The sequence below is a fragment of the Eleginops maclovinus genome, chromosome 3 (genome assembly GCF_036324505.1).
Source record: "Eleginops maclovinus isolate JMC-PN-2008 ecotype Puerto Natales chromosome 3, JC_Emac_rtc_rv5, whole genome shotgun sequence".
Taxonomy (NCBI): Eukaryota; Metazoa; Chordata; class Actinopteri; order Perciformes; family Eleginopidae; genus Eleginops; species Eleginops maclovinus.
In genome coordinates this window covers 6,883,991-6,896,957 of record NC_086351.1, presented here as the reverse complement: position 1 = coordinate 6,896,957, position 12,967 = coordinate 6,883,991, and the positions used below count along the sequence as shown (strand labels likewise).

The 12,967-nt window shown below is 41.0% G+C and overlaps 2 protein-coding genes across 3 annotated transcripts; one reads left to right on the top strand and one right to left on the bottom strand.

The window, feature by feature from the left end:
* The first annotated feature begins 369 nt into the window (after nucleotides 1-369).
* On the top strand, nucleotides 370-4,484 carry LOC134861684 (uncharacterized). The gene is made up of 5 exons (XM_063879091.1): nucleotides 370-550; nucleotides 1,444-1,857; nucleotides 3,315-3,401; nucleotides 3,486-3,527; nucleotides 3,778-4,484. Exons 1-4 carry the CDS (start codon nucleotides 370-372, stop codon nucleotides 3,515-3,517), a joined length of 714 nt encoding a protein of 237 aa, XP_063735161.1. The 3' UTR covers nucleotides 3,518-3,527; nucleotides 3,778-4,484.
* Nucleotides 4,485-5,064: 580 nt separating this feature from the next.
* On the bottom strand, nucleotides 5,065-7,631 carry LOC134862190 (free fatty acid receptor 2-like). 2 transcript variants are annotated; one of them, XM_063879946.1, is made up of 2 exons: nucleotides 7,405-7,631; nucleotides 5,065-6,795 (listed from the first exon to the last, which is right to left on the bottom strand). In XM_063879946.1, the coding sequence occupies exon 2, from the start codon at nucleotides 6,549-6,551 to the stop codon at nucleotides 5,538-5,540; it is 1,014 nt and encodes a 337-aa protein (XP_063736016.1). In that variant the 5' UTR covers nucleotides 6,552-6,795; nucleotides 7,405-7,631; the 3' UTR covers nucleotides 5,065-5,537. The 2 variants fall into 2 exon arrangements, with proteins under 2 accessions (XP_063736016.1, XP_063736017.1); XM_063879947.1 differs by having other exon boundaries at nucleotides 5,065-6,792; nucleotides 7,405-7,461.
* Nucleotides 7,632-12,967: the final 5,336 nt, after the last annotated feature.

Here is a 12,967-nt window from a genome sequence, read left to right as displayed (position 1 = left end):
AGAAGACCGCATTTTCCGTTAGGTGCTGTTTATCGCATTAGGAACCATTCAATAACTGTGTTGTGCATTATGGTAAAGTAATATTCAATTGTGTGCTTCTGTCTGTTCTTCGTCCCAGCTGTCACTCATGCGTACTAAACGCACATTTAAAGTATTTGTAGTTGACCTGCGGGTCTGCTCCACACTTTCCAAAAGTTCCTTGTATGACACGTTGTATTAATGGCTCTGTCTTTAGCCCTGACAGCTACCCCAGAGGGACTGTGGGTTAGACAGTACCCCCCCTCTCTCAGTGTGATGCGGGGTGAAACGGCAACCCTCTCCTGTCATTTCAAAGTTGAATCCCTGAAGTATGGGGTTCAGTGGTTCAAAATGAAGTCGGAAAAGCAGCTCATCCAAAAGTCATCCAGGCAGTTCGTTGTGGAGAAGAATGAAACTTCCTCCCTGGTGATCCCTGAGGTAACACCGGAGGATTCTGGGTGGTATTACTGCGAGGTCAACGTCTTGCAGAAAGACCCAGAGTGGGGCAACGGGACCGAGCTGGTTGTTTTAGGTAAGAAACCAATTGATCATTTCAGAACTTCATCAAAGTTGCTGTGCTTGGGTGATCTTGCAATGCTGCTAATTATGTCTCATTTGTATCTTTTCTAAACCAGAGCCACAGTATTTAGGGCTTGAGGCAGCTCCATACAGGCGTCTGTTTGGACCGCGCTTCACCATAACAGAAACGGCCAGGCTCAATCTAAAAAGTCATGGGAAATTCCCTCAGAGTTCATCTTTTTGCCTCAGCAGTTTCATGACAGATCTAGAAATAATCACCCCGGCACCATGTGCAGTGCCTTGTATCGATCTTGCCCTGGGAATTGAAACTCACCAGAAAACAAGGCAGGGAGGGATGGCCAAATTATTACGTGGAAATCTTTCATGTGGAAAAAAGAATCCCTTTGTTTTTCTCTGGATGAGTGTTGCCTTCATCAAATTACAATAGATATTGCATTTGTTTTCCCATTTCATTCTTGTTAATTGTTTTTGTTCCAGATAAGTAAAACTATTGATGTTGTTTACCTAGAATTATGTGCAGTGCAAATAGTAATTACATATATTTCTAAAAGAAGTAGTGGTATTTTTCATATAGTGCATGTTTTCATTTGAGTTCTGTATACTATTTTAAAACCTTTTCTTGCCTCCGAGGACTTTACCAATGAGCACATTGTTCCCAATGCATCCGTAGTCTGTTTATGTGTTCTCATAGCCATTTCTGCTTCAATTGTCCTTGTTTTAAAATAAATGGCTGCATTATAAATAATATATTACTACTATATCTGCTCTTTGCATAATTCTGTTATTTTCCTCTGCTGCATATTATTATTTGCTGCTGCATTGACCCAAATGCTCCTTCTGAATCATCTCATTTGATGTTCTTTCTTACCCATTTTCTCCTGTTAGCACCACCGTCTGCACCGAGAATCTACCTCCAGATTCCCCCGGACCCACAGACTGGTCAGTGGGCTCTCTTCTGTCTCACTGGGGGCTTCCACCCCAGCGAGCTCACCGTCACCTGGACATACCAGAGTGCAGCAGCCAATATCGATCACCTGCCAATCACCAATTGCACCCTTCCTGCGCTCCACCCTCATACTGACCTGTCTGAACACCCGAATGATGCTGTCATGCTGTCTTCAGACGGGATGGTGAACCCAAAGTGTTTCCAGGTGATGGACAACCACAGCCGGAAAGCGTATTTCTTCAGTGTGCTCTACCTCCCACAGAAGGAGTCCTTGGAAACAGGGATCACCTTCACTTGTAGCGTACAGGACCACCCTGGAATGACCACGGCTTTGACTACCTCCTTCACATGGGGTAAATGAAAGAATTGATTTATCCCCAAAAATTGTATACAGGAGAAATCAGTCTGCATCACTTATATAATACAGGACTATAATATGCCAATCCCTTTTAAATATTTAATTTTGCTTTAGAGAAATCATGTTTTTCTTATGTGAGTTTGGTGTGACAGATTTCTCTAAATATTACAAATCACTGCTGTAGAAATGTAGAGCACTTGTCATTTCGTTTTTGGTGAGAAAAAACAGCATATAGTTACTGAATTCAATCCAGAATCTGAAAGTGGACTTATACAAACTGCTGAAGGCATCATTTGGTATCTACAAAGTATAACCTTTAGCCGGCAGCAATATTTCTCCTTAAAAGCAAATTACAGATAATTGAAACAAGTTATAAAAACAGAACTGCAATGTTAACCTCTCAAAAACCTGATAGCAACAGTTATTTAATAGAAATAGTTTATAAATTATTATAAAATTGTTGTGTTTTTGTCCACCTGAGAAATGTTACTTTGATTCTCCGTCTACTTTTATCTCTGTTTTTGGTCTTCACCATCTCCTGAGGAAAGTGTATAAAGAATATCTGACCCTTTCTTTGTTTCATTGCGAAACCATGTTCACTATAGTTGCACATTTTGCCTTGCTGCTGTTTGGTGCTGGGCTTGTATTATGCAGCTAGTTCATCAGAGTTTACTTTCTATTTCCTTTCTATTTTGGAAGTAAAAGGCTTCTTACAAAGTACACTTTTTTGACACAGAAAGCAAAAGAAATCAAACAGTCAAACAAACAAAGGGGAAAACAAAGCATCAGAAAATACAATAATGTGTTGTTCACAGTTGTGTTATAAAAACATATAGAGCTGAAAGAAACTGAACATATTTTGATAATTAGCAATGGGTTTATCACATTACATAACGTATTTCATCAATTATTGGTTTAAAAAGATTGATAATAAATGTGTTCATGTACACAAGCTTGTACCTTTGATTTTCTTCCAACACCCAGGTATGTTTTACCCAGTTGCTGGGTAATATAGATTTTCCGGCCTATCTAATTCTGCGAAGAACTCCATCTGCATTTAAACTGCACTTGTAGAAATGAAGCATGACTTTCATTTCTGAGAAACCAAGCAGAACTTTGCCAGTCGACATGCAACTTCCTTTTCAAATAATTGCAGTCTGTTCACGGGTTTCAGGTATGCCTGGCCACACATACCACAAGCCGCTTGTTCAGTCTTTGCCCTACTTGACTGTTAATGTGGTGTCAGACATTGATCACTCCAAGGCAACATATTGCCTGCAATACTGCACTTGAACAAATTAAAGATTTTCCTAATCAATGTTTAAACACCTCTCCTCCCAGCGAGGAGGCAAGTGTCCATCAAGCAAAGCAAGTTCAACCTTCCTTATTTAATTATGTTGTGCTCGATAGCATGATAAGTCTGTGCTAATCAGTCCTTTTTTTCCTCTCCAGATGCCGCCCCCAATGAGCTGATTGGACACTTGAACATTTTCAAGATGTGTGTCCTCTCTGCCATGACCGCCGTGTTTTTATTGGAAGGTAAATGTTGTTAAAGCTCTTGGCAAAAACAACAGAAAGTCATTAAGAGACTATATTTAATTGATGTGTTCTTTCTCTAAACAGCACTCAAACATTGCAGAGTGCAAGCTAAATGATGTCCACTATGTGAGTACAATATTTTCCTCCGCCTTTGGCAAACACAGATGTACACACACACACACACACACACACACACACACACACACACACACACACACACACACACACACACACACACACACACACACACACCCTGCAGACTTTAAACACACAGCACAGGGCTATGTTTTTTTCCTATTGCCTTATCCCCCGTAACCTATCACATATTGTCAGGTAAAAGTCAACACTGACACAGTAACCAATTATTGTCTTCCAGGAAATACAAAATGAAATTGGAAAAAAAGAAAACAAAAAAAGGGACGCTGGTTGTTTAGTACAGCTCATCTCGGCCGACCGAACATTGACAAACAGCGCCACGCAAATAAAGTCATCACAGAAAACTGAGAATTAACTCTGACTTAAAGGTTAATTCTGAGTAAATGTGTTTAATCCTCTTCCTAAACCGCTTGCTGTAAACTGTTCTAGCATACCATATATCCTTTAAACATTGATGCAATGCTGATTTCTTTCTGCACATCAAAGCTGTTTTTATCTGTAACTCTTCATCACCACGGTGTGCTGACTTGGGTGTTTTTTTATTCTGTATCTGCTCTTTGTGCCAGTGGCTGGTAGTTCGCACATCTTAAGCCATTCATTCTGGTCTGTGTGTCAGAATGAATGCTTCATGCATGAGCCACCTGTCAAGCAGATACAGTGATCAGCTCAACCTCCGCGCAGACCTAATCCTCACTAAACAGGATTACAGGCGATGCCAGTACTTGCTTGTGTGATAGCATTGTTTATGTGTGCAGTGCGTGGGGTGAGATCTTGCTTCACGTCTTTGGGGGAAAATGTAAGACCTACGCACACTGCAAAAAACGTCAAATACTGCCAGTAATAATGACCTTTGTAAGTGTAAGGACATGAATCTACAGTGTGACCAGATAAAGATTGGTGTCAAATTGGCTTTTTTTTCCTGCTCAATAAAACCTGCTGTTTCTCACAATCCATCCTCATTCTATCCGTTTTTATTTTACTATTTTTATGGATGTTATTATATGGTGATCACATCTAAAGTCATGTAATGCAATGGATATAAAGACAAGTGCATCACTCACTCATCCAAAAAGAATATTAATACATGATGTGTTTATGGAAATAGTAGATCTATCATTCGTCTCTATGACGTCACATTACGTATCATCTATTATCTGACTGCTGCATTTAGAAAATAGTCTATGAGTCACACATTATGCAAAATATATGTTTATTCAATTTGAATATGCAAATAGCATATCTGTTTTCTCTTTTTCATAAACAACCCCCGTCATACAGCATTCAGATGTTTTGCATTCATACAGAATTTCATACACATATGCTACTTTAGTACCACGTATGGCTTAAACATGACCATATAATGAAATCCTATATAAATATAGTTTTTCAAACTAAAATCCGCATAAGAATGGTCTCCTATGTAAGGCAAACACACAATCAATGTTCACATAAAAAGCAAACAACATTATAGCTGCATACCATGTGTTTTTGTAAAGCTGCACAAATCTTTACATAATGATGTTACAATCAGAAGAAAATATCCTGTCCATGGTTAAAGCTGTTAGCAAAGCTTTATCTATTATTGCTAAGAGGTGACGTCTGAAGCTGTTGCTTAGATATTCACTTTGTTGGCGCAGCACTCGGCAACACCCGACTGCATGGAGGGAGATCTTTATGAAATCCTGCTGCTCTGTAGGAACAGCTTTTCATTTAAAATATGGCAGTTCAAAGTGGTCTGGCTCCGTGGCATTCTTATTACAGTGCATACAAACTGCTGTGGTCTGCTCAGACTGAAGGTTTTCTCTTTCTCGATTCTCAAAAGGAAGTTCATCGCTCAAACAAGGACATGCTGCACTGTATACAGCATGCCAGGCCATTTCCACACGTGTAACAACATAAACATGGCATTAAGCCCCTGCATCCAGGGATGAAGAAAGAACATTAGCGAAGGCAGCTGCTCACAGCTTTCTCTCAGTCAGCCTAGATAGCATTGATCTCCTCTTGTTTGTGTTCCTTATCTTTTGCAGTCTCGTTAATCCTCCCACACAAGGCCCTGAGCATGTGGCAGGACATGCACCGGTTAAGGCGACTCTTAACCCCTGCCATCACACTACCCACATTCTTTCTCACATCAGAGGAGGAGAAGTAGAAAATAAGAGGGTCTAGGCAAGCATTAAAGGTGCTGCACAGCAACGCTTTGTCCCTCCAGTCGGGGCTTCTCCATGTGATATAACCGACAATGTGCGAGACGTTATATGGGCCGAAACATAAAGCAAACACCAGCAGTGTTCCTAGAGCCATGCCGATGGCCCGGAGGCGGCGCCGCCGGTCAATATGCTGCAGCTTGGTCAAAATTCTGATGAAGTTAATGTAGCAGAAACTGCAAATCAGAAAAGGGATGCAGAACAAAACCACACAGAGCTCCAGACGCACAGGCAGGAGAACCCTCAGCTGAACCTCTGTGAAGTTCTCATAACACACTTCGCTCCTCTCGGTTGTAATAACTGTGTCATTGCGGGCTAAGGTAGTATCTGAAGGGACGTCAGAGCCGATAAAGGGCATGACGAACACGATGCTCAGGTTCAAGAAGGAGAACATCCAGAAGAAGATGCTGGCGGCGACAGCATACACAGGACGACGCTTCAGGGTGTGCTGGATGGGGAAAGCCACGCCGAGGTAGCGCTCCACGCTGACCGCAGTGAGGAAGAAGGTGCTGTTGTAAATGGTCATGTAGAAGACAAAACCAGACAGCGGACACAGAAGGTAGGGCATGTCCCAGAGCATGTTGTTCATCACTTCCTGCATCTTGAAGGGCAGGAAGAGGAGGAAGAGGAGGTCAGAGATGGTCAGGTTGAGGAGCAGGATGTCGATTGGCGTGGACTTCTGCCTCACTTTCTTGGAGAAGGTGTAGAGGGCAAGGAGATTGGCCGGAAAGCCCAGCACAAAGGTAATAATGTAGACGGACAGACACAGTCCGGTGTGGCACCTCTGCATGATGGCCTCGGTGTATGTCAGTCAGGCAGTCAGGGATTGAGATGTGTCACATTATGTCCTTGACCCTGGGCGGAATGAATACACTGCGGCACAGCGAGGTTTGATCCGTCAGGCAGTCAGAACCGCAGGAGACGAAGCTTATTATTGGGTCAGTAGCCTGGAACAAACCCGGCGAGACAGCGTGGTTTTCCTGTCCCTACCGATAAACCAACGCTCATCGTTTCCTCGAGGGCTTTGAGCTCTGCTGATAAGACAGAATGGAAAGAGATAAGCACACTGCACAGCGCAATATTCCTACCTACTGAGTGTATGCACTGCTACACTTTTTAAACACACAATTTTAGCCAACAAGCTGAGACCACAAGAAGATAAACTTTTATTCCTTTTTTCCTGTAATGCCTCTTAGTTCTTTTTCTATATCCGAGTTTATTGCGGAGCTGAATTATCTCTTAATTAGGGGCCGGTGTTTTGGTCCTGCCCATGGTTTCTGTATACAACCCATAATGCTGTGTTATTGCTTCCTCATCGTCGTAAATACAGTACAATGAAGCCTTTATCATTAACGTCCTAACCCTGTTTTGAGTATGTGCACAAATACTGAACATGTTGTGAAAATGATGACCCTCAGAAACATAATGACTAAACTACAGCAGGGAAATGAGTGCCTCAAAGCTCTAGCTGGCACAGCTTCACAACACACTTTTCAGTATCCAATGCCTGCCTCTTCAAACAAGAAAATACAAATAAAAGACTGAAGCAAATTTGAAGAATCTATAAAAGCTCTCATTCAGTCTTGGTGAAATAACATTATAGCTTATAATAGTCAGAAAAGGCTTGTCAAAGTAGGTCTTACCCCTTTTTATGATGAGCTGCTTCAAAAAGTGTGAACATATGTGACAGAAGCTCAGCTCTTATAGTCCAGTCACAAAGACGAGGAGGAGGTTTTTTTAACTTCTCTTTTGAGGTTTGTGAAGAAAGCAACGAAGTCCCACCAATTTCATCAACTTCCTCTCCGTCAGCATTGGCGGTTTATATGTTCACACATTTTTACGTAGCCTCTACAAGCTATTTTGAGTGTGGGAAAAGAAACCCAATACAAAAAGAAGTAATAGTGGCTTACCTTATTCCACTGTGTGTTTCTTGGCACACCCACGTTTGTGAATTGCTCAACTGTTTTATTTGATCTCCTCTATTCACCAGCCTGCAGCTCCTACCTGCTGTCGCCTGGCACGTCCCCATATTTACATGATAATCTAAACATCCAGTGCAGATAATAGAAAATTATTATTAGGGAGATACTGCTGCAATTTATCTCCCACGCTCGGCAAACATGGTTTCCGTGGAAACAACTGGCCCTTTTGCAATATGAGTGTCACAGACCGCAAGCCTGTCTGATCACATGTTATTAAATCATATTTAGTTATCCAATGCCCACAGCTATTATATCTGTGTATTATGAGGAGAAAAAACAGGTATGGAGTCTCCCCTCTTGCAACACCTCACAGCCATATATGACTCGCTCAAAGAAATTAATTGAACATGAGAAGACTGTGCACTCTTCTGAACCAAAGAGTTATGTGCTTTTACAGCATGGCCCACCAGGAAGGGATTCTGATGAGAAACCAAAAGCACTAAACCAACTACTTCAGAGAAGGGGTGGACATGAGGCAGAAATGAGTCCTTTAAAGTGAATAAACCATTAAAATGGAATATCTTAAGTCTCTCCTTTTACAACATGTGGCGAGGGCGGCAGGCCAAATAGTTATTTACAGAGAAGGCATTGTTTGAATCGCCATATACTGTACACGATAGTATATGAAGGTGGTTTATTCAGAAAAAGGATAATGAGACTCTCAGTTGCGAGGCTCTTTCAGTGTACTGTAGGAAAAACATCCTGGTATATTCGAGGTCAATGGCCTTTTCCTATTTACGGCCTAATATCACATCAGCAGGGTCATGTTTCTATTATACAGGTGAAACAGGTGGAAGCGGAGGTAGTCATGGTTAATTTCACAAAGTGAGAGAAAGGAGCTTTTGAAGTAATAATGACTCAGAGGTGTGCAAAGAGTCCTTTTGATGTTGGTTAATGTATGTAAATCACTCTGAGGCACCTTCACTTGAGCTTAGTCCTTAAACACTTGAGTCCCCTGTGTGAGTTTTGGATATTTTCTTACCGTCTGACATCAGGCCTTAGTCCCCTTTACCGTGTCAGTCACTTCCTACCCCCTGCTCTTAATCTTAGTCAAAAAACCTTCTTTCAACTTCTGACATGCGTCCGTACCACAGACACGAGTCCAAAGGGAGGACAGTTTCAGGCAAGCTTTTTTCAGAAATTAGAGACAATTCGCCTGTCCTGACAAGAGACAGAGGACAAATCAAATGAGAAATATAGACAGGGTTCCAATTTGCCCTTCAAATATAATATTTCACATTACTCTATTAAAGCTCCTCTGCCAAAAGAACATTTTATAATGTACATTGAGCTGAATGTCTAATATGCAATGCTTGATCGTTAAACATTACCTCATTTAGTTAATAGCTTTCCCTGAAATAATTATTATCATTTATTCATGATATGATTTTTATTATCTGAGCAAGCAGAGACAGGTGCAGCAAGGTCGTAGGTAGAACTTAAGTCCCCAAAGAACAAGAGAAATATCTGACTGTTTACTGTACATATAATAACCCCAAAAGAAAGCCAATTTAAAGTTTAAAATATACACACCCAGAAAAAACAGAAAAATATTTGGCTGTTTTTTTTTTTTGTGTTGTGTCGGATGAAACCCTCTTTATCAGTCACATACATGCACACAGCAGAGCACACACAGTGAAATTAGTCCTCTGCATTTAACCCATCCTAGTACTAGGAGCAGTGGGCAGCTATCGTGCAGCGCCCGGGGAGCAATGGGGAGGGGGGATTGGAGGTGTCCGGTGCCTTGCTCAAGGGCACCACAGCAGGGCCTAGGAGGTGAACTGGGACCTCTCCAAGTAGCAGTCCACTTTCCATATTTCAAGTCTGTTCGGGGACTTGAACCGGCGACCCTACGATTCCCAGTCCAAGCCCCTACTGACTGAGCCACTGCTGGACGTTGCTGCTGGTGTTGTGTCATAGCAACGGTAGCCGCAAAAAGGCTCCTCAGGGGGTACCCGTGGGAGAAAAAACATGGCTGATTCATTCTTTTCTGATGTGTTATGTGTGCTTAGAAATGCGCTCAACAAATAATCATGGACGTTCCAGGCAGGTGTTGCAGGTATGGTGTGTAAAGACAAAATATGGGACTTTCCCAGCAGTGTCGGAAAAGTTGAGTGGGGTGACAATAGGTGTTGCAACGCAGCAGCACACACATAAACATAAGGTGCTTTTCAGATTGTGTGACACTGGAGTTATGCAAAGCTGATGCAACAGGAGGATATTTGTGAGAAAGACACAATAACACAAAATAGAACAAGGACACGTCTCAGCCTCTGTTGCGATACAGACTAAAGCCTGTAGCGAAGATGACTGGGGTTACTGAAGCATCAGGAATGCATTCATATATCATAAAAGTCAAAAGATTTACTGGTGAATAGATGAATCAGGTCCTGGATCAAAATGCAGATGCAGGTTCCTCTCACTACATTGGAATAATCCATGAAATATTTTTCAATCAATATAGATATATTTTATTGCCCTTACAATCTTTTTTTCCCTGCCAAGGATCCCAGAGGTTAAATACAGAGGGTGGGCAATAATGTTTAATGGGGCTGCTAAGTATAAGTGAATTACATTAGTAAGTATTTTAAAGTACTGTTTTAATGGTGTCTTTGAATATTTCATCGAGGATGAAATGTGCCAGAATTTAAATTGTTTGTATTAATTAATAACAAACTTATAGAATGTATTAATTCAAAATGTCAGACTTCAGGAACCTGCTTGAATCCTAACATGAATCACCTTACTCAAGCATGGCGTTACTCATAAATTTTACTGGCCGTCACTGCATCCCTAAGCTACGTGCTCACTGGGAAGAACCACTTTGAAGTTCAACTGACATGGCTGTTATGAACAAAGTGTCAGAGTGCTGTGTTGTTTAATAGTGTAAACATAGGCAGTGTACACAAGAGCTGCCCTGGATTTCGTCAACAGCCTTTTGAAAAGCAGGAATGAAGAGGAACAGGATGTTGGCAGTATAAGTGGACGCCATTGAGTGCTTTCCCCTCATCGATTTACTGTAAATTGAGAAAATATAAATAAACACTCAGCTACCCAGCTTTTTTTTTCTGTAGTTCCTTCCTCTTATGCGAAAGAGGAAGGATTTACTAGAGAGGGGGAAGCACTAGAGAGAGGGGGGGGGGCTGTAGGGCTTTGTAGGTGAGCAGTAGGTTTTTGAAGTTGATATGGGATTGAACAGGGAGCCAATGCAGTTGGATGAGGATGGGGGTGTTCAGAGGACTTGGTGCGGGAGGTGATCCGGGCTGCAGAGTTCTGTATGATTTGAAGTTAATTGATGAGTTTGGCGGGAATGCCTGAGAGGATGGCGTTAGAGTAGTCGATGAGGGATGTGACGAATGCGTGGACCAGGACTTCAGTGTTCGATTGAGACAGGGATGGGCGGAGTCTGGAGATGTTGCGTATGTGAAAGAAAGCAGTCCGGGGTGATGTGGTACTTGTCTTGTCCTATACCGCAGTATTTTCATTTTATTCTTCTTAATACTTATTATTATTGGGAATAGATTAAACCAATCCAATATTATAGTTAAGTAACCATAACCGTAAGAAAATGGGAGCTTTTTGTTCATAAATATTTCACAGTTCCAGCTTCTTAAATGTGAAGATTTGCTGGTTTTGCTTTAAAATATTAAACATATTATTTTCAATATTATTATTTTTTTCAGTTTTATCTGCAATAATTACCTTTACTCCGAATACTTTAAGGCAATTTACCTAACTGTACTTAAATACTTTTACTTAGTTAGGTATCATTCTTGATACAGTGGGGTATTGGTATTTTTCTACCAGTGAACAATTTGTTTTTAACATTATACTATTTTTAATATTGATCACAAATATGTCTAAAGGGACCCAAAATAAATTGGACGGATCTTGAGATGGATGATGAGAGAGGAATAATAAAACAATTAAAGAAAAGTTCTGCTGCACTAATTTGAACTTTTCTCTTTGGATTTGATGGAAATGTTGGATAGTTGAAGTTCAGAGGGTACATTTCTCTTTTGTTGCTTTGGTATCAAATCAAACATATCTCAAATAAGAGTGGGCCCAACTATACTCTCATTTGTTTAATAAGAGATCATAGATGCCAGAAAGGTTTGAACCAGCAGTTTGTGAAAAATGTGAAGTAATTTATCATCATGTTTTTAATTGTAAACTCATGATCTGAGAACATTTCTTGCTAAAGCCCAGCAAGATTATTTAGTACTTAGAAAAGTTCCTCCTCTGGTTAGACAGAATAGTTATCTTGTTCTGAGGTTTAATGGGATTTATTGTTTACTGTATGTTGTTGAAAATAAAAGTTGTTCTTTTTTCATTTAGTTGAACACTGGGAAGTGGAAACAGCAAGGCTTGCTAAGCTCTTACAGCTAATTTGTCCAATTTCACAGTTTATCTGAACAGCATCTTACAGTGTCAGCAGCCTCTTATCAGTAAATGTGTTTTGGTCCAAATCAGAAGAGGCTAACCGCTGTCTCCTAGGGGCTGTGTGCTCAGCCACAGCAGGTCAGACGCAACACGTACACTGCAGAATGACTGCCACTGAAATCCGCTTCCATCTCGCCTCCATAAGACCTCAGTGCATTTGAAATAAATAGTTAATTGTGTTACATCAAGTAGATATCTCCACAATGAGGAGATTGTGTCTCTGTACTTCACGGACTTGAGCATCCCAGAAACCACGTCGCTAATCCCTCTGTTAATACCCAGAGCATGAACCTATAAGCTTCCTTACATTGGTGGAGGAGAAAAAAAAAAACAATACAATTCTGCCATCCCAACAGAAGAGTTCAGCAGCTGCTAAGCCACCATATTGCTATTTGGAGAGTGACTTCGCTTCCAGCTGGACTCATTTTATTTCCAGTGACACATTCATAAAATAAAGCTTGCCACATTGCAAAGATAATCTTGCACATTTGGCTGGAAGCCTTATAAAGTCTGACCTGAGTCAAAGGAATAAAATGTTAGAGGACAGAAAATAAGCGAGAAAAATAGACACCATGGAGGCAAAATAGAATTTAAAGCCATGGCCCCCCGCCCGTAACAACTAATCAGTTTAATAATGATCACATCAATTCCTATTAGAGATAAATCCAAAAGGAAATTATGGTGTAGTCTTTTTTTGAAGTTCTTTGCAGGCTACTCACACAGCCAACAACATGCGGTGACACCCTGCTTTGTCTTAGTCTTGTAAACACGGAAACCAGGA

Coding starts and splice junctions, on each gene's coding strand:
- LOC134862190 (XM_063879946.1), bottom strand. CDS start 6,551: ATGCAGAGGTGCCACACCGGACTGTGTCTGTCCGTCTACATTATTACC.
- LOC134861684 (XM_063879091.1), top strand. CDS start 370: ATGAAGTCGGAAAAGCAGCTCATCCAAAAGTCATCCAGGCAGTTCGTT. Junction 551..1,443: donor GACCGAGCTGGTTGTTTTAG/GTAAGAAACCAA, acceptor TTCTCCTGTTAG/CACCACCGTCTGCACCGAGA. Junction 3,402..3,485: donor CGCCGTGTTTTTATTGGAAG/GTAAATGTTGTT, acceptor TTCTCTAAACAG/CACTCAAACATTGCAGAGTG.